Source organism: Papaver somniferum, chromosome 1 (assembly GCF_003573695.1).
Source record: "Papaver somniferum cultivar HN1 chromosome 1, ASM357369v1, whole genome shotgun sequence".
NCBI lineage: Eukaryota > Viridiplantae > Streptophyta > Magnoliopsida > Ranunculales > Papaveraceae > Papaver > Papaver somniferum.
The window spans coordinates 48,164,658-48,183,024 of NC_039358.1; the positions used below are offsets into that span (position 1 = coordinate 48,164,658).

The 18,367-nt window shown below is 37.7% G+C and overlaps 1 protein-coding gene, 1 long non-coding RNA gene and 1 other non-coding gene across 11 annotated transcripts; 1 reads left to right on the plus strand and 2 right to left on the minus strand.

Annotated features, from left to right (window-relative positions):
- Positions 1–2,741: 2,741 nt before the first annotated feature.
- LOC113285610 lies at positions 2,742–7,282 on the plus strand. 7 transcript variants are annotated; one of them, XR_003328800.1, is made up of 7 exons: positions 2,742–3,028; positions 3,225–3,370; positions 3,680–3,721; positions 4,165–4,266; positions 4,399–4,525; positions 5,045–5,190; positions 6,779–7,282. It is a non-coding gene; the product is annotated as an uncharacterized LOC113285610 (long non-coding RNA). The 7 variants fall into 7 exon arrangements; XR_003328821.1 differs by lacking the exon at positions 3,680–3,721 and adding an exon at positions 3,722–3,770; XR_003328808.1 differs by having other exon boundaries at positions 2,743–3,028; positions 3,289–3,370.
- A 3,033-nt stretch (positions 7,283–10,315) lies between these two features.
- TRNAS-AGA lies at positions 10,316–10,396 on the minus strand. Its single transcript has one exon. It is a non-coding gene; the product is annotated as a tRNA-Ser (tRNA).
- A 3,084-nt stretch (positions 10,397–13,480) lies between these two features.
- On the minus strand, positions 13,481–18,013 carry LOC113328544 (ankyrin repeat-containing protein NPR4-like). Of its 3 annotated transcripts, none has more exons than XM_026575629.1 (6): positions 17,452–18,013; positions 17,096–17,260; positions 16,442–16,957; positions 16,104–16,256; positions 15,464–15,831; positions 15,203–15,337 (listed from the first exon to the last, which is right to left on the minus strand). In XM_026575629.1, the coding sequence occupies exons 1-5, from the start codon at positions 17,669–17,671 to the stop codon at positions 15,506–15,508; spliced, it is 1,380 nt and encodes a 459-aa protein (XP_026431414.1). In that variant the 5' UTR covers positions 17,672–18,013; the 3' UTR covers positions 15,203–15,337; positions 15,464–15,505. The 3 variants fall into 3 exon arrangements, with proteins under 3 accessions (XP_026431419.1, XP_026431414.1, XP_026431411.1); XM_026575626.1 differs by having other exon boundaries at positions 16,442–16,963; positions 17,452–18,011; XM_026575634.1 differs by lacking the exons at positions 16,104–16,256; positions 16,442–16,957; positions 17,096–17,260; positions 17,452–18,013 and adding an exon at positions 13,481–14,237 and having other exon boundaries at positions 14,883–15,337; positions 15,464–15,621.
- Positions 18,014–18,367: the final 354 nt, after the last annotated feature.

An 18,367-nucleotide genomic window follows, 5' to 3' on the forward strand; every position in this document is an offset into this window, starting at 1 on the left:
TTATGGATGTCTATTCTCACTATACATGGATCTTTCCCCTAGTTCTACGGTCTGATGCATTGCAGACTTTTATTCTCTTTCGCAAACAAGTTGAGAATCTCACTGGTCATAAGATTAAAAATTTTCAATCTGATAATGCTCTTGAATATCAAAAATTTACTTCCTATTTAAATGAGTCTGGCATTCAGCATCGTTTTTCATGTCCTCACACGTCACCTCAGAATGGTTTGGCAGAACGAAGAATCAGACATGTCACAGAGTCTGGTTTGGCCTTACTGTTTCATGCTCATATGCCTAGGTCTTTTTGGGCAGATGCTTTTGTTACTTCATGTTATCTTATAAACCGCCTACCAAATTCAGTGTCAAACTCGAAAACACCATTGGAACTGTTATTCAACAAACTGCCAGACTATTCCTTCTTGAAAGTTTTTGGCTGTCTTGCATATCCTTGCTTAAGGCAATATAATAAAGACAAACTTGAACCTAGGTCGATTCAATGTGTTTTTATAGGATACAGTAATGCACATAAGGGGTACATGTGTTTACACATAGAAACAAACAAAATCTACATTTCTAGACATGTGCGCTTTGAGGAATCTACATTCCCATTCTTGCCTCTCAAGCATCAATCCCCAGTGCCAAATCCAGGTATTGTACAATCCAGCACAAGTATTTTCTCTAAGACTCCATTTGGTATAGGAAATACTACTGTAATTTAGGGTAATGCTTCACAACCTACTGCTGCACGGACATCAGACAACGTGAATATTTCAGCATCCCCCTCAGAAGATTTGCCTTGCTCTGATGAAACATTCTCTCCTGCGGCTAGTTCAGCATCTTCAACTTCTGAACCTGCTTCAACTCTGCCTGCTGCATCTTCCCATACTGGTGACGAAGTTGAGAGAACAACTCTATCCCATCCAATGGTCACAAGGGCAAAGGCCGGTATACACAAGCCTATTCAAAAGTTGTGCTTAACTGCGTCCAAGCATATTCTACATGATGATGATTTCATGGAGCCAACTTGTTTCTCGGCTGCAAGAAAAATTCCGGAATGGCGGGATGCAATGGATGTTCAGATCAATGCATTAATTAAGAATGGCACATACTCTCTGGTGCCATATGAAAAAGGTATGAATGTGGTGGGATCCAAGTGGGTGTATCGAGTTAAACAGAATTCAGATGGTTCAATCAACAAGAGAAAGGCGCGTCTTGTTGCCAAGGGATATAACCAACAAATTGGTATTGACTATGGTGAAACCTTTTCACCAGTGGTAAAGCCGTGCACTATTAGTCTTGTACTGTCAATTGCTGTTATGCACAACTGGGATATCAAACAGCTGGATGTGGAGAACGCCTTTCTTCATGGAGACTTGAAAGAGGATGTGTATATGCAGCAGCCTCAGGGGTATATCGATGAACTGCATCCATCCCATGTCTGCAAGCTGCACAAATCACTCTATGGCCTTAAACAGGCGCCTAGAGCATGGTTTTCAAAACTGAGCAACTACTTGGTAAAGTTGGGGTTTAAAGGTTCCATCTCTGACACTTGTCTCTTCATTCGTCAAACAAAGGATTCAACATTGTACGTTTTAGTTTATGTTGATGACATAATAGTGACCGGTTCACATTCATTTGAGATCTCTGGCTTAATTGAAGATCTCAGTGTTGTGTTTGCATTAAAGGATTTGGGTGATCTTTCTTTCTTTTTGGGAGTTGAAGTCATACGACAGGGTTCTGAACTGATTCTATCACAACATAAGTATGTTACAGACCTACTGCGCAAGACAAAGCTAGATGGTGTAAAGCCAGTGAACACTCCTCTGACAGTGAATGCTAAAATTCAGAAGCAAGGTTCAAAAAGGTTTTCAGATTCTACATTGTATCGCAGTGTTGTGGGTGCACTGCAATATCTGCACTTAACCCGACCTGATATCTCTGTGGCAGTTAACAAGGTCTGTCAATATATGCATGACCCATTTGATGATCATTGGGAATTGGTAAAAAGAATTATTCGTTATCTTAAAAATACAGTAAACTTTGGGCTGCATATTCGTTCTACCTCAGACTTCTCTTTGCAAGCATACTCTGATGCAGACTGGGCTGGAAGTCTAGATGACAGACGCTCAACTAGTGGATATTGTATATATTTCGGGGACAACTTGATCTCTTGGAGTGCACGCAAGCAAAAAACAGTATCAAAGTCCAGTACTGAAGCAGAATACCGCGGAATTGCAATAGCTACTTCAGAAATTATCTGGATTCAATCCTTGCTGCAGGAACTTGGTTTCAAAATTTCACCTCCATTGCTCTGGTGTGATAACTTAGGAGCCACGTACTTAAATTCAATTCCCATCTTCCATGCCCGCACAAAGCACATTGAGATAGATTATCATTTTGCCCGTGAACGTGTGGCTGCTGGTCTACTACATGTCAGTTTCATCAGTTCACGTGATCAAGTTGCAGATATTTTTACTAAGGGGCTTGCATCACCAAGGTTTAATATTTTACGTAGCAAGTTGCAACTTCGCCAGCTGCAGTTCAACTTGAGGGGAGGTGTTAAGCCAAGTCCTGAAGACTCTGCTAGAAAGACTGCACACCAAGTCTCTTGACCTAGTTTTATGTCAGATTCTAAAGCCTACATTAGTGGCATGCTCAGTCTTTGATTTGTTTACCTAATCTTTAACAGATTATCTTTGAAAGTGATCAATATAAATTGAACCACTCTCTGCAGGTGTGGAAGCATTCACCAAAATCCATATTCTAACTGCTCTGTTTCACTTTTCGGAGAGAAAAACAAGATTTTTCTTCACAAAGTAAGGAAATTTCTTTATTTATCCCGGAAAAAAAAAAGAAAAACAATCGAGAGAAAAAAAAACTAAAAAAGTTCTTATTCGTCTTCTTCCTTCTTCTCCTCTATTCTCCCCTATTCACTGCAAAAAAAAAAAAAAAATCTTTCTCCATCGCGTCTCTTTTCTTCTTTGTTCCTTATTTTTCAAGTTCTTTTTGAGAAGGAAGACTACTGCAGGTAATTTTTCTGATTACAATTTAGGGTTTTTGTAATAATCACTCTAATTGTGTGATCATGTCATTTTCACCTCCATCTCTCCCCCTCTGTTTTGATTCTCCGTTCTCCCATGATTTTATGTTGATTTTTTTTTCTTCTCTTTTTTACCTTGAAATCATATTAGAAGGTTTGATTTAGATGTGTTTTGATTTTGTAGGTGAAGGCTTATCAGTTCTAACGTGATTTAGGGTTTATTCCTTTTTTTTATTTTGGATGTAAAGGTTTGATTTGCCGTGTTATGATTTTTACTGAAAGCTATACGCGATTTAGGGTTTGTGGACAATAAGATCATATAATCTTTTGGTAAAACCTTACTCTATTCTCCATTGATCGGTTTCTTAGAGTTTGGCTAACTTTTACACTGCTCTCATTTTTAGCTAACGGGTCTTCTTAGATTTGTTTCTACTAGGTTAAGGGTTACCTTAAATATGGGTATGTTTGATTTTTAGCATAATCATGATATATGTTGTTATTTTATTTTTGGGTTCTCTGAAATAGTTTCACCTGCCTCTCTATCTTCTGTCCCTCCCGTTTCTTCTTTGTTAATAGCTTATTTTTCTCAAGTTCATAAAGTTTTTTTCTATTGTTTATTTGTTTTGATCTATTTTACAGGTACGATTATACTGAAACGGATAGTTTTGATCTATTCTGCAGGTACGATTTTTATTGAAACAGATACACCACAAAATCCCATTCTCTTTTGGTAAATTATAACCATATTCTTCATTGATCCCTTTCTTATTCATTCTTTGTATATTTTGGTCCAATTGATGACTTTGTTATAAATATTGTTTGTTTGCTGGAATTTGGACAATGTACCCAAATCCAAATCCCTTAAGCTCTTTATTAAAATCCAAAGACACAAATAAGAGCAACATAATTATAGCGTTTTTGTGATTGATTTCATCTTTTAATCCAAGTAAATCGAGATGATCACTGAGAAAACATTGAGAAGCATTGCAAGTCCTTGGTTTGTAATAATTTTGTAACAATTTCCATTGTATGTATAAGCAATTGCATGTTTAGAAATTGTTTCTTCACTGCCGTATATAACGATCTTACTCCAATCTTTGTCTATCTAATAATGTCTATAAAAGGTTGGCAAGGAAAGGCAAGGCTTTTAAAGACCTGGAAGTATGGAAACCTTAAAACCAATGAGCTACATGGAATGAATATGAATGAACTTAATGGATGATAAAGTAAGAAAAATTTCCTGCTACAAAACTTAGCATTTTGTAGAATTATAGTTTTTATGAGGGAAATTACAAACCCAGATGGATAGTTATGATGTTGTTCAGTCAATAACTGTTTTTATTTTTGATGAAATATAGAGGGATCGACCTGAAGGTAACTTTGTGCGAAAATGGAGCAAATCAGTAGAGTGGGAGGTGACAAACAAACATGGAAGCGCGACGATAACTGTTATAATCAATGCAACGTTCGTGAAAGAGGTTCAAGGTTAGTGATCTGAATCCATACAACCATAATACAACACCATAGAGATGTTTAGTGATCTAACAAAAAAACAACTGTGTATATGAACAACATCTGGACTAGCCACGACCACTGGATCCAGGGTATTGGTCAATTGGGATATATTGGAGGTCAATGAATTCAAAAAAGTGTGAGTGTATAAATCACTAAACATCTCTATAAGATGGAAATATTTCGTTGTGGTGTTATATCTTGCTTATATATGCAAGCGAGCATACTATCTAACTAATTAGTAAGACATGTGTAATATGTTGTCGCTTATATATGCATCTAGGCATAAAAATATTTCCGGCCACAATGCAAATTAGACAGAAATTGCAAGGTCACCAGTTGTTTTTCCGGTTTGCATGAATCCATTAAAAAACAGGTCACTCACACTTTCTTTTCCAGAGACTATTCTTTTCTTTTTAGCCTTACATTGTTATTCTTTTTTTTTTTGTAGTTGTTTAACTTTGAGTTTGGTCTTTTGTGAATAACTACTAGGTGCTCAGAAAGAAAGGGGATATGGTCATACAGATGCCATGACTTATGCCTTGCTTGAGGTTTATTACACAAGTTTGTCGTTGACATATATGGAATGCTTCAATGGAAGGTTGAACCTTTGATATCTGCAGCAAAACCTACTTCAGGTAATTATGCTATGTAAAATCCTGGATTTATAAGTTAGCGCCACGTACCAGGACCTATATAAACTCTACTTCCCGTAGCACCACCAGAAATCATTATTAGTATGTTTAGCATGAATTTTCTGGTGTGTTTAATGCTTATTTTCTACTTCTTTTAGTCATATAAAATAAAGACATGCATGATTTCAATCATTGCCTCTCCCTGCAAATGTGAATGAACTAATTATGCTAAAGAGAATGAGTTTGCACCATTACGACTTGCACTTTGAGGATTTGATTTATAAACCTATGAACTTTCACACTTGACACATGGGATAATGGAAAGTACCATGAGTACAGACTTCCCAAGGAAAGATTATCATTGGTCTTAAGTTTATTTTATGTGTTTCTATGTGTACGTCATTTCTTTTCTTTATTCTCGCTTTTGATACCATGTAGCGAGAACTTCCTTGGATGTTTGTAACCAAGGAGACTAAGGAGTACACGAGATTGCATCCGTGAAAAATAGTTCACAGCTAATAAAAAGTCACGGCTAGGTTATTGAGATTCTGTCGCTTCTATCTGGCTTTGATACGTATGAAAATTATGGCTACTAAAACAGATGGTTATTTTCTTATTTGTTATGTTGAACGGTTGTAGCTTTGGCTCTGAATTCATGATGTTGTTTCGTTAGGATTAACAATAAATATGTCATGGTATAACAATTAATTGCATTAGAAAATCAATTTTATGACACTGAATCAAGGTTTAATGCATCGTGAGTCTCGTGACAGAACGGGGCGAAGCCCTGCTACACCTTTTAGTTTAGAGATGACATCAATTAAGGTTTAGTGCATTGTGAACATACGGCTATTTTCTTATTTGTTATGTTGCACGGATGAACTGCATTGGATTTTCAGGATTAGGTGGAAACGTATCTGTTATAGTGTACATGAACTTCATTGTAGACATGCCTTCTGTTAAGTGAATTTTTGGGCTGATATTTTGCCAAGAAGGTTGTGCATTTGATTCTAGATATGGAAATCTGTTGAGAATGGAAGTTCCTGATAAATTGTATTACAAGTTTAGTCAAACTTAAAACATGTTATCCTTTTGAATTTTTATTGTTGGGTTATTGTGTCCCTGTTTTTAGTTTAGTCTTTTTCGCTTTTCTTTTTGGGATATTCTGAGCTTAGATCTCTGTTAGTATAGATATTGTAGACACTCTCAAAGATGTACTTTAATTACCAGCAAGAAATAATGATCCTCAGGGAATTTGACTTTTTTCAATTTACTCGAATACATCTTAAAAACACTGTGTTCTGAACATTTTCCATACATTGTGTTCTTTTGTGTAACAATAGTTCTTTGCTTCAACTGAAAGGCTGAAGGTTGTTAGACAAATAATAATGACTGGAGCGCTGGAACACAGAAAAGTTGCATAGGACTTGCATTTGCCCTACCAGCTGTCTAACTTAAATGGGATCTTCATATCTTAAAAGTCTATTGTTGTTACTTAAAATTCTTAAAAGTTTGTTTGTTACTTAGAAATATGAAGTCCTAGATCTGCCAAGTCTATTGCTGGACTGAAAAATTTTCTCATGTAATGCAGGAAGCATTTTGGAGGGTGTATGAATGGAAGTTCATGAATTGCCTTGAGTTTTGAGCAAGTGTTGTCTGTGCATACAGTTCTGAACCTGACTTCCGGCCCTTGGCGTATCTCTTTGCTCAATCATGTTGCTGCTTCTTTGGGTACTTTCATTCCTGAATTTTTACTGACGATGAACAACCATCCAGATTAGAGCGTAGTACGGATTCTGGTGATGATATCCATGCGATTTCTGGAATTGATGCGCAGTTACTCATTAAGAAATTAATGCACACACTATGAAATTTGAATAACACATTAGTAGTTTGTTCTTTTCCCTGTTTTTATAACTTCTGCGGTAGTTCAATTAGTTAGGACAGTCAATACGTTAGGATTCCATGTTTATTAATGCTTGCACTGTGAAGTGCAACTATCATTCATCTATTGCAGTCCAATTATTCTGTCACTTCTACAATGTTATGCATTGTTTACCTATTGAATAGGCTCTACATATCTGTTGAGTTCTTTAAATACGAATTGAAACAGGCTCTACATCATAAGAATTTGCATTATTTTTTGTGTGATGGGAGTTTATCGAATAGCGATAAATGGACTGAATCTAATCAGTGGACCAGACCAATGGGCCTCCATCCACAAATTTACTAAGTTATACCACTATTTTTCTATTTTTTTCTTCCATTCAGTATTTGAAAACCTTACGCCCTGTTTTTCTTTGAAAACTGGATTTGACCCACTGACAGACCTACACCTTTACAAAATAGTGAAGCCCAGCCACGCCAAACAAAAAATCCCAAACGTCGCCTCACCACACCAAATCAAAATGGTATAGCGACGCGATGGAGAGAAACTGAAGCCGAGCCACACCCAATCAAAAATGTATCGCGATGGGAGGGGCGAAGGAGCCACACCCAATCAAAAATGTACCGCACCGGGGAGGGGCGAAGTTTTGCAACAGCAAATCAAAAACAGGTCAAGGCAGGGCAAGGCGAGGCCGAGCCACACCTAATCAAAAATATATCGCAACGGGTAAGGGCGAAGCCCCACGACGCCTAACAAAAATACACGACGGGACGGGACGAATCCGTGCAACAACAAGTCAAAAATGCATCGGGGCGAGGCGAAGCCGAAGCCGAGCCACACATAATCAAAAAGGCATCGCGACGGGTGGGACTAAGCCGTGCAACACCAAATCAAAAATGCATCACGACGGGGCGAGGCGAAGCCGAAGCCGAGCCACACCTAATCAAAAATGTATCGTGATGGGATGGGACGAAACCCCACGACACCGAATAAAAATTCCACGACGGGGCAAGGCGAAGCCACGTCACACCAAATTAAAAATGTGACTAAAAAAGAAAAAAATGCCCGAGCATAGCACGGGCATAAAATCTAGTATTACTCATTTTTGTATGTTTAAACTTTTTGTCATCATCTGTCTAATATCAAACTACAACCTGGATTAATTTAATTAATCGCGAGTTCCTTATGTGGGACTATTGACAGTAACCATATAGTTAATCACACTCGAAGAAAAAAAGAAAAAAAAGACATGGATCCTATTCATAGGTTCATCTCATGACTCAAGACAGAACACTAATTTTGTGGATCCAGTGGCGGAGCTGGAAATTTAGCCTAGGGTGGCTTTGGGCTTCTGGGGTGGCTTAAGCCTATTATTTGCGCTTAATTTTAGCAGTCCAGGTAAAATAGGTAGTGGAAAACATGGCTTCTTGGGCTTTCAGGGGTGGCTTAAGCCAGCACTATTCTGGCCGTAGTTCCGCCCGTGTGTGGATCTCCTTGAGGCTTGAAGCTCATAGTTCATCTCATGAGTCAGTCAGGTGTAAACCATAGTTCCATACGATTGTCTGATGACTATGATAAGTTTATTTAAGTACTACTCCGTGTAATATAAACTTCCTACTGTAGCGAATTGCTCGAGTAAATCATGTCCAACTTGTTTATTCATTTTACTCGACAGAGAAATATAAAATAAATTTAAATGTTTCTCATAATTTAAAATAATCCTTTTACGGCCCATGTGCGCTATAATTGAGGGATAAGTAAGTCCTCCTATAGACTATAGAGTCTAGAGCTACGCGTTTTGCGAAGGGAAGCTATATTGTGCACTCTAGTGTTTTCAAACTCGATGTTCACATCACCAATTGATTTAGGCTAAGTCATATGGTCTTCTAATCTAGCAGCTAGATTAGCAGTCCATGTCAACTACGGCAATCTTCTAAGTCCTATGGGAGTGCTAATCTAGCAGCTAGATTAGCAGTCCGCGTCAGCTTGGATAACTGTCCAACGTTGTTTGGTTCAGCGTTTTAAAATTTCAGACGCCAAATTAAATTTTGTGATTTTTGTTATCCGTGTGATTTTTGTGAGCGCTGAACGGTTCAGCGCTGAGGTCACTTTTTGAATGTTGGACCATTCAGCGCTTCAATCTCGCTGCTAGTTGAACTACGAGCACATGCCAGGAGAGAGAACTAGTGTTAACTTTTAGGCCACATTTTTTTTTGAATTGCAACACTTAACTGCAATCTAGACTATTGGACTTAGCCTTAGAGCAACCACAGGCACGACCAAATTTGGAGACTATAGCCAAATTTGGTCGTGAATTCAAACACAATGAGCGAGACTAAACCCAAATATAGTCCAGTTTTCTAGGGTTTGAGACTACATTTGGGCACCGACACGGACTATAACCAGAAATGGTGGGGTGTAAGTGTAGTGAGCGCGCGTGTGCAGACGTAGATATAACATGCGTTTCGAATCAGGCGTTGTTATAAGTGACATATGTTTTTTAGGCGTAGGTTGAAGTAGCGCCTGTGTTGGGCGTGTGTTATTGAGTCCGCCCAAGCATACCTTGATTTAATCAACGCCCCAGTCAAGCGTGGATTGTATCAGCGCTCACCAGCGGACGGATTTAATATCAACGTATGATATCAGGCGTTATTTCTATTTGTGCCGCACTAAACTTTAGTCTTTTGCCGTTGTGTTTGAGCGTCGAAAATACCAAATTTGTTTGGTCTTTGGTCTTGTTTTTAGTATTTGGTCGAGTCCATGACTGTGGTTGCTCTTAGGTCATAAAATTTTTACCTTTGACCTTGATGATATCTCACCACAACTATTTGATCATTTTGTAAGCATATTGGGAATAAACGAGGGCCTGACAATCTAAAAACCTTATTTGCATCCGTCCCAGGGAAATCCCAGTTACCTAGCAAAGTAAAGTTGGTCAATGATCTTGCCTTGTTCTGAAATTAGGTCCACAGAACGTTTAACTAGATCATTACACCATCCGTTAACACAATTGCTTGCAATCCAGGGTAGTTTCAACTAACTCAAGTACTGAGAATCTTGACAATTAGGTTTGGCAAAAGAAATTTGAGCATCCCTAACATATTCGGCCGCAAAATTGTCCGATCTTCCCGTATTAGGTCTGAACTGAAGCCCTACAACTTCTGCATAAAAAATACGCACGCACCCAAAGTTGGTCATTGTCCAGAGAACAATACTCATTTAAAAAAAAATGTAACAATCCATGAACGCAGTATTCGAACCTGCGCGGGCAGAGCCCACACGATTTCTAGTCGTGCCCGATAACCACTCCGGCACGTCCACTTGGTTGATGCTAAAATTCCATTTTCTGGTACTTGTCTAAAAGTAACGAAGAACACTCGTGGCAACTGTGGCATTATGCATCCGTATAATCGTAACTGCAATACTCATCACAGTAACAAAAACAAAGTGTACGCTATGTAACATTGGAGGGTCCCAAAATAGGATTATGAATTCAAGACACAAGTATGATCTTTGCATTTTCGGACTAAAATTCGTATTGAATTTCTTTTTTTTTTTTTGGAGTTAAGAAAGTTTATAATAAGATTCGTATTGAAATTTGAAAAACACCAAGAACAAAGGCTAGATGGATAGAACATTTCGTTATTTCTTTTAAAGAAGAATCCTTATTTCATTAAACGAGTACTTCTCTGGGGTATGGAGTCCCCATGCAGTCATTTGTTACAATTACATCCAGGAATTTGGGGCATGTGTGTTCCCAGATGTTTGTCGAAATGTTGTTGTTGTTACCACTTCCTGTTTGAAACTGTTTTTTTGCCGCATAGTCTGTCAGTCCATCCGCCGCCTGGTTTGCTTCTCTGTATACGTGTGTGATCACGTATTATTGAATTCCATTGAGATGGCTGTGAATCTCCTGCAACATAGATTGGATGCTCCATGGGGTTTCCGAAGTTATTATTTTCCTACATGGATGATGGGTCTATTCAATTTTGTATTAGATTGGTATCTCTTAGAAGATATTTCAGAAGTTAGATACATATTTTGTATTGATGTTGTTAGAAAGTACTTATCCATAATCTTCATCCATTTGTTTTAGTTTATTCTTGCCAACTTGTACCCTCAATATTAGGTTGATGTAATATACCTAACACGTAGGTTGTTTGTCTCATCATGTTCAGTACGTGTACGTGCGATGTTGTCGGATGGTGCAAGAAGAATCAAAATACAAAATGTGGGAACTTAATAGGAAACATTTATTAGATGAGAAACATTTACCACGCCATCACCTTCTCCCATCTGGAAATGGTTTATATCTTCCGAGTCGTCCATTTTCTGAGAATTCAGAAAAGCATCTCCAGGAAGCAAAGTAGGTATTCATAAACTCACCCGTACTTGAGATCCTCAGCTATCAGTATGTATGTGGTTCTGAAGTTGCAATTTACAGAGACCATAACATAAACTCCTACTAGGATCAGTGTTAAATGCAATTCGTCAAGAACTAAACCAATTACGAAAATCCAGGAGGGAGCACCACCTCCTATCTTGGTGGACACTTACTGTGACCATGAAGGTATGATGGAGAACTGAGAGGCGGCACAAACCGGAAGAGAGTCATTGAAAAGATAAGCTTATTTGTTGCATCACAAAACATACATTTGCTTGGTGTGCTCTTGTTCCCAGCTCGTCTATTGACTTATGCTGTTGTGTACTTCCGCTGAAAAATCTGGAGGCCATATTCATTAGCTAGAAGGTGCATGATGGGTTCTTATAGCATGTACAACTCGTGCAGGAATCTGTACAGGCAAAGGGGACATATACTTCCAAGTTTGGAGTTTACAAACTTTCCAACTACTAGATAAAGAAAGAAAAATAGTCTAGAAAAGAAATACGCCGTTATGCAGGGGAAATGACATTAGTTACTTCGAAATGTGTACCTCGTGGTAGCCAAATTCCTCTGCATAAATCCGTATGTGATTGTAATCATTCTAAGAAATGGAGATGGTTCATTTAAACCTCTAAAAGATTGTAAGTTCAGATGGTATTAATGCAATAATAAGAAAATGTTCTCTTTATGTAAGCGTGCAACTTGTTAGATGCACAGATGGTGCGATAAGTAGTTCTTGCAGTTCCCCTCATTCTTTATGGTATTAATGCAATAATACAGATGGTATTTTTACTTTTGTTCTTGTCTTCTCTTCTCTTCTCCTATCTTTGAGGTTTTGGCCTAGTCCCCTCATTCTTTTTGCGACTCTGCTACATGGCCCGCTCCTTGACAGCTGAATAACAGCCAATCTTACGTGGCTGGTACACTGGTAGAAAGACGTGTATCTTTATCAGTCGTGTCATCACAAATTAATTGAAAGAGAAAATGAAAATCCTTCTGTTTGGATAGGATAAGTATGCAATACTTAATCTAACGTCTCAAAACGAAACATCAACGGATCCAACAATATTAGATTAGAAGCCCTCTTTCAATCTACATCCTTCGCCATTTTAATTTTCTTCACCTTCTTCCTATTAAATCAGTGAAACCGAAATTACAGCACAATCTTATTAAGTCCAAGGAGTCAGAGACGAATGATTCAAATTTCGATTTATTGTCCTAATCAAAAACAAGATCCACATCTATGAACTATTTTAAAAAACAATCATGAATTCAACCTAATCATCCCTAATTTTTCTATAGATTATATTTTCTCAATCTTTAACCTTCCAATCACAGTTGACAATTGCAATATTATTCATGTATGTAACAACAATATAAGGTTAACACAGTACACAGTAAAGGATTTGAAAAAGCTATCATCATCTTCACCACATTAAAATGAAAGTGAAACTGCAGGTTAAGATATAGGTTAATGAAGTTATTAGGGTTGATGGAGTTTGTGAGTTCCAAACCAGAAAGAAAAGATGAGGTTAGGGACTTTTTTTTCTTCGTGACGTGGATATAGAAAATTTCACATCTGTCCGCCAGTACCCCTTCCACGTAAAATCAGCTGTTATTCCGCTGTCAACGAGCGGGTCATATAGCATTTTCGTTCTTTTTGGTTGCCTTTTTATTAAAATGCTCCTAGTGAGTTTTTTGCAAAAAAAAAAATAAAAAATAAAAAAAACAACGTTGTTGCAGTTAATCCGGTTTGCTCAAATTACATCATACTAATGTTTAAATACTTGATGAACATTTTGAGTTTCAACGAATTCAAAAATCAAAAGACTTTGTAACCTTAAGCAGATATGGAGGTAATGTGATCCCTGTCGCTAGATTCAACAAACTGCTCTTAAGATCATTACTCAATATTACTATTTTTACGTGACAGAGACTTGGCAAATTGCAAGATGATATCATTAAGAGAGACCTTGGTAGGCACCAAAACGTAAAAAATGATTTACATATATAATTCTGTCTGTTACACCTCCCAACCGCCAGCTGACAAGATGCTGGCTGTATCGATGTTTCTCTAAGAAGTACCTTGGTAGGCACTAAAAATGTAAAAACTATTTACATATTTCAGTTATCTTTCTTTGTATTCAACTGTTGGTTGAGGATATATCTATGTTTTTGAAGCGGGCTATTCCAGTATGTGAAACGAACCATTTCAAAAAACAATGGTAACTGCAATGACGCAAACAAGGTCATAGGAACACAGCTAAACACCGCAATAGGAATCGCAGCCCATGAGTATCTTTCTCCAAGCACGATATACATTGACGCACCAAATGCGACCAATATGGTCGCCATAGATATGAAGAGAGTTACAAGTCCCGCTATCAACTTTTGTGGCAAAGACTTCAGAAAATCAACTTCTGCATACCGAGAAGTATATATAGCCAAGAACATCAGTACTGATGTGACAGAAGAGAATAACGCTGTGGCATCTGCTACGGCAAAGACCGTAAATGAAGTGTTGTCTAAGAAAATTGGGGTACCGTTCTTAGTGCTATTACTATCACTAATGTTACCACCAGGAGCAGTGAAAGCTGCTGCAAATGCTACCGTAGCAATAAGAGCTGCTACTACCATGCACGATCCAGATGTATCCTTCAACAGCTTTTCTCCTTTTTCCATTAAATCTCTGTGTTTCTCTGTAAATACATGCTGAGCTGTATCTCCACTCCTGTTTCTTTTGTATTTATTTTTCTCAAGCATCATGTTTTCCACCCCCTGAATGAAATGAAATCAGTAAAAAGTTTTGAAAAGAGTTATAGGGCAAAGGAGATGTACAAGAAATAAGCAAAATCAAAGTCGCATTTTATATCATATGAAACAGCACGTCTCCTCCATATGCAGTATCCTGTGTTCGGAATTATGGAATAAACGTTCACAAAGGCGATCAAACACAGGATACTGCATTAACCGATCAAGTCAAGAAAATCAACCTCAGTTCGGATGGCAATGGGCAGGTGTGGGACTGCTGGGAAGGGGGATGTAAAATCGCCCAATTAAAACATAAATGACTGCACGCAACAGCAACACAACTGGGGCTAACTTTCATGGGTTTCCAGGTCTCAAATTCTATTTTGTGACTTTTATAGTGAAAATGTATGAAAACTAACTAAATAAATTTCATAAACATATTACGCCTACAATGAAATTTATTGAATCCTTTGTTCCTGCATGCCCCGTCCCTATTTTGGTTTTTCTCCAAATCCATCCTCATTCACATCCCTGATATTGCTCCTCATACCCATTGCACTAGTAGTAGGAAACAAATCATTATTTTGGATTTGTAACAGTTGAATTTATTAATCATGCAATATTATACCATATTTTCGTAGTCAAGTAGACAGCAGATATATACACCCATACCTTAAACCACTGCAATTCTCGTTGCATCTGAAGATATGCACCAGAGATCGAATTAAGCTGATCAGAAGGTGCTAAATTGGCAGCATAATGCAGGATAGTGTTACCCATTTTATCAGGCCTAGAAACTAGATCGCTTTTCTCATCTTCACTTGCTTCACATACGACATCCACAATTATTTCACTTCGTTCAGCGACAGCCATTTGCAGGATTGATTGCCCCGCAATACGAGACCAAATCACGTTTGGGAAGGTTTTAATACACTCCTCTACAAGTTCTATTGTTCCCTGCTTTATAGCCGTTTTCAGGACGCTAGATGCCTCAAAGAAGGCATCAACTTCTTGGGTATTCATTCTTTTATCGAGTTGAGTAAGCATGCATTCAACCAACTCATGAGCTTGTTTATGCATCATTTTTTCGTTGTATAATTGTTCATATATTTGTTTGAAACGAGGCACTGTAATAAACAAGAGAACTTTGTCAATTTAGGATAACAGTTTACATCTCTTAAGATTTAATAATCTATCTATTATCTCTAACGACGAGTAAGTGGTATTAAAATTTAAAATGACTAGACAGAAACCTTGTTTTATGGAGGGCATACAGTAAGCCGAGATGAGCTTGATCAGCTTTCCCTGATTACTGCTGATCGAAACATTTGAACTTTCTGGTGGTTCTCGTCATCTCCTTGTGTGTTATCTGAGCTAGAGGACTGGTGTTCTTCGGCCTCATCTCCTTGCATGTTATCTAAGCTTGAGGACTGGTTTTCTTTGTCTTCATTGGAAACCTCAAATCTTTCAGGAGGGTTCTCCTCGTCTCTATTGGTTCCTTCCAAGCTTTCAAGAGACCCCTCTATGCTACTTCTGGTGTCTACTGAGCTGTTTGAATGATGTGATCCATCCTTTGCTTGGGTGTCCTGGTCATATGTTGAATCAACGTTCACTTGAATGACTGTACACATAAATATTAGACAATGAAAAACAGGCAGTAACAAAAATAACAAAGAAAAGAGGAAAAAGAGTTAATATGCATAAAAAGATTATGGTGAAGGCGACAAAGGCAACCCATAGGTTTTCTTTTTTAGATATGTTATTGACAAAAAATTTACCTAAGAATGTTGGGAGACTCTTGATGAACTCATAAAATTTGAGGATTTGCGAGTAATAGAATGTCTTTCGGATTTCAATTTGACTATTTGCAACCTAAAGTTAGGTAAAACATACGTGAATAGATGCAGCGTTGCCAGAGTGTAAGCTTCGCTCCGCTCCTAAATGCAAATGGCCTTTCTGCCATCAATTCCAATCCACATATGTTATCTTCTTTCGTCCTCTGGGTAACTAGTCTCGGAAACCGCTGGACAATAGATAATGCGATATCTACAAGTGAAAACAAAACCTTTGACTATGTTAGAAAAAGTAAGCGTTCAGATAATAATGATGATATACCTCTACTATTTTAGTGTTTTGAGTAGTCTCTGACTCTGTCATAGTCAACTAGTTCTGCATACGTGCGTTTTAGCAATCATAGAGGAGGGTATCATCACAGAGTTCTTTGCACTTACCGTTGAAACCGGCATCAATTGTCTTATACAATAGCTTAGCACCACGATGACCCGAAAACGGACTGGGGTGCTCGTGTCTGGTTACGGAATAAAGGTACTCAACTGTTTCTTTTTGTCCCACGGTGACTGTTCGAATAGCACTTTCAAGTGGCACCAATTCATATTCGTCCTCGCTTAATATCTGGGTTGTCTTTGGATTCTTCGTTACAATCAACTCAGCGGCTTTAGTATATCCATATAAGGCAGCAAGATGTAGTGATGTTAACCCGTCTGCTGTTTTTTTTTCAAGTGCTTCTAGAGGCATGAGTTTTATAATCTCCCTCACAAACATTAAATCCACCATTCTAAATACAGCTATATGCAACGCTGTGTGTAAATTATTAGTGATGGCTTTCGTAATTGCTTCTGGATTCTCCTCCAGGAATTTACTAGCCTCGTCCCAGTCACCATTAACTGCTGCCTCATAGAGCTGCTCGTATCCATCCAAAACATATTCATTCACCACTTGACTACCCTCTTCATCTTAATTCAAACATGCAAACCAAAATAATAAATATCAAATTTATCACAATAAATTAAAAAATATTAGGCTCAGTACTTCTTTTATGAAAAATGGAATTTCTGGTAGGTCGACTTATGTAATAGCTTAATTACCAGACTGAAGCTCCTGGTCTATTATAGTTTGTTGTCCTGTCAAATCACTCAATTGCAGTCGTTGCCGATGTTCAAATGGCTGCAGATATTGTTCTTTAAGATCATCAGGTATCACCCGTATTATCTCCTCCTCATACACTGCTACTGATGGCAGGTTCGTGTTCACTGCCAAATTATATGTAGTATGATCAATACTATTGGCATAAATATGTTTTTCTAGTTCAGCTAGTGTTGACAAAGATGCTGAAGTTACAAAATACACACCAAATTTAAGAACATGTTGTTATGAATACAGCTGTTGATCAGAACTACTCAGATACATACAAGTTGTAGACATGATAATTACGTATACATACCTGGCTGATTCAGACACAATAGGGATGGATTTTCGAAAACTTTCTGCTTTTCCTCATCATTTTTGTAACTACTATTACTTCTTAATATCTCCTTAATTTGATGTAGAGAATCTGCTTGTTTTGCTTGTGAGTCAGCCATTACTTTAAGTAATCCTATCATTATTTCCTGGTGAGATTGATTATCACCATCATCCCCTACTAATTCTCTAGCAGCAGACATGTTAGCAGCTAGATGCCTAGAGGAAACTGAGAGAGAGATGAAGATCAGGTGTGCTAGGGCCTAGGGGTACCGAACTATTATTTTCAAGTGGCAAAAACAGATTTCTTCAGGATTGTATTTGCTAAAGTTGGAAAATTTCGATGGTACTAGTACACCTTGCCCTTGGTACTCTATTTCCAAAGAAAGAAATCAAAAGGATACAAAAACTAGTAAATGAAATACGGCTAATATATTACCGTAATCCCGTGAATACAGCTATCAACAGTACTTAATGAAAAAATCCACAATACAGCAGATTAATTAGTTTCTTTGCAACTTGTAATTCATAATCCAACTAACATGTTGATTACTATATGATTAACATAAGATGTGACAAAGTAATGGTGTGCATGTTCAGGCAACCACCGTCAATAATTGATCTAGTTTAGTAAAGTCTCCTCTCTAATCCACACCTAACCAGAATGCTCCACTCACAATTTGAAAAAAAATAAACAATTGCTTATTGAATATTCTTCTAATCTTCTTGGAGTTCGTCATTTCTATCTAACAAGTAAAATATACTTTCGTCAGCGTCCAACCAAAATAAATGGGGATGGTGACGGATCAAGCCTTCTCTACCGTTTCCCAACGGTCTTTTTCTTGGATTGGTTTTACTACTTATAATCCTTACTACAGTACTAAGTAGGAATTAATGTC

Bases quoted from the DNA above. Each gene is read 5' to 3' on its own strand.
- LOC113328544 (XM_026575626.1), bottom strand. From the start codon at position 17,671: ATGTCTGCTGCTAGAGAATTAGTAGGGGATGATGGTGATAATCAATCT. The intron at 17,261-17,451 runs GTATGTATACGT...ATAATTTGGCAG, and splicing joins ATTGTGTCTGAATCAGCCAG to TGAACACGAACCTGCCATCA. The intron at 16,964-17,095 runs GTAATTAAGCTA...GTTTGAATTAAG, and splicing joins AGACCAGGAGCTTCAGTCTG to ATGAAGAGGGTAGTCAAGTG.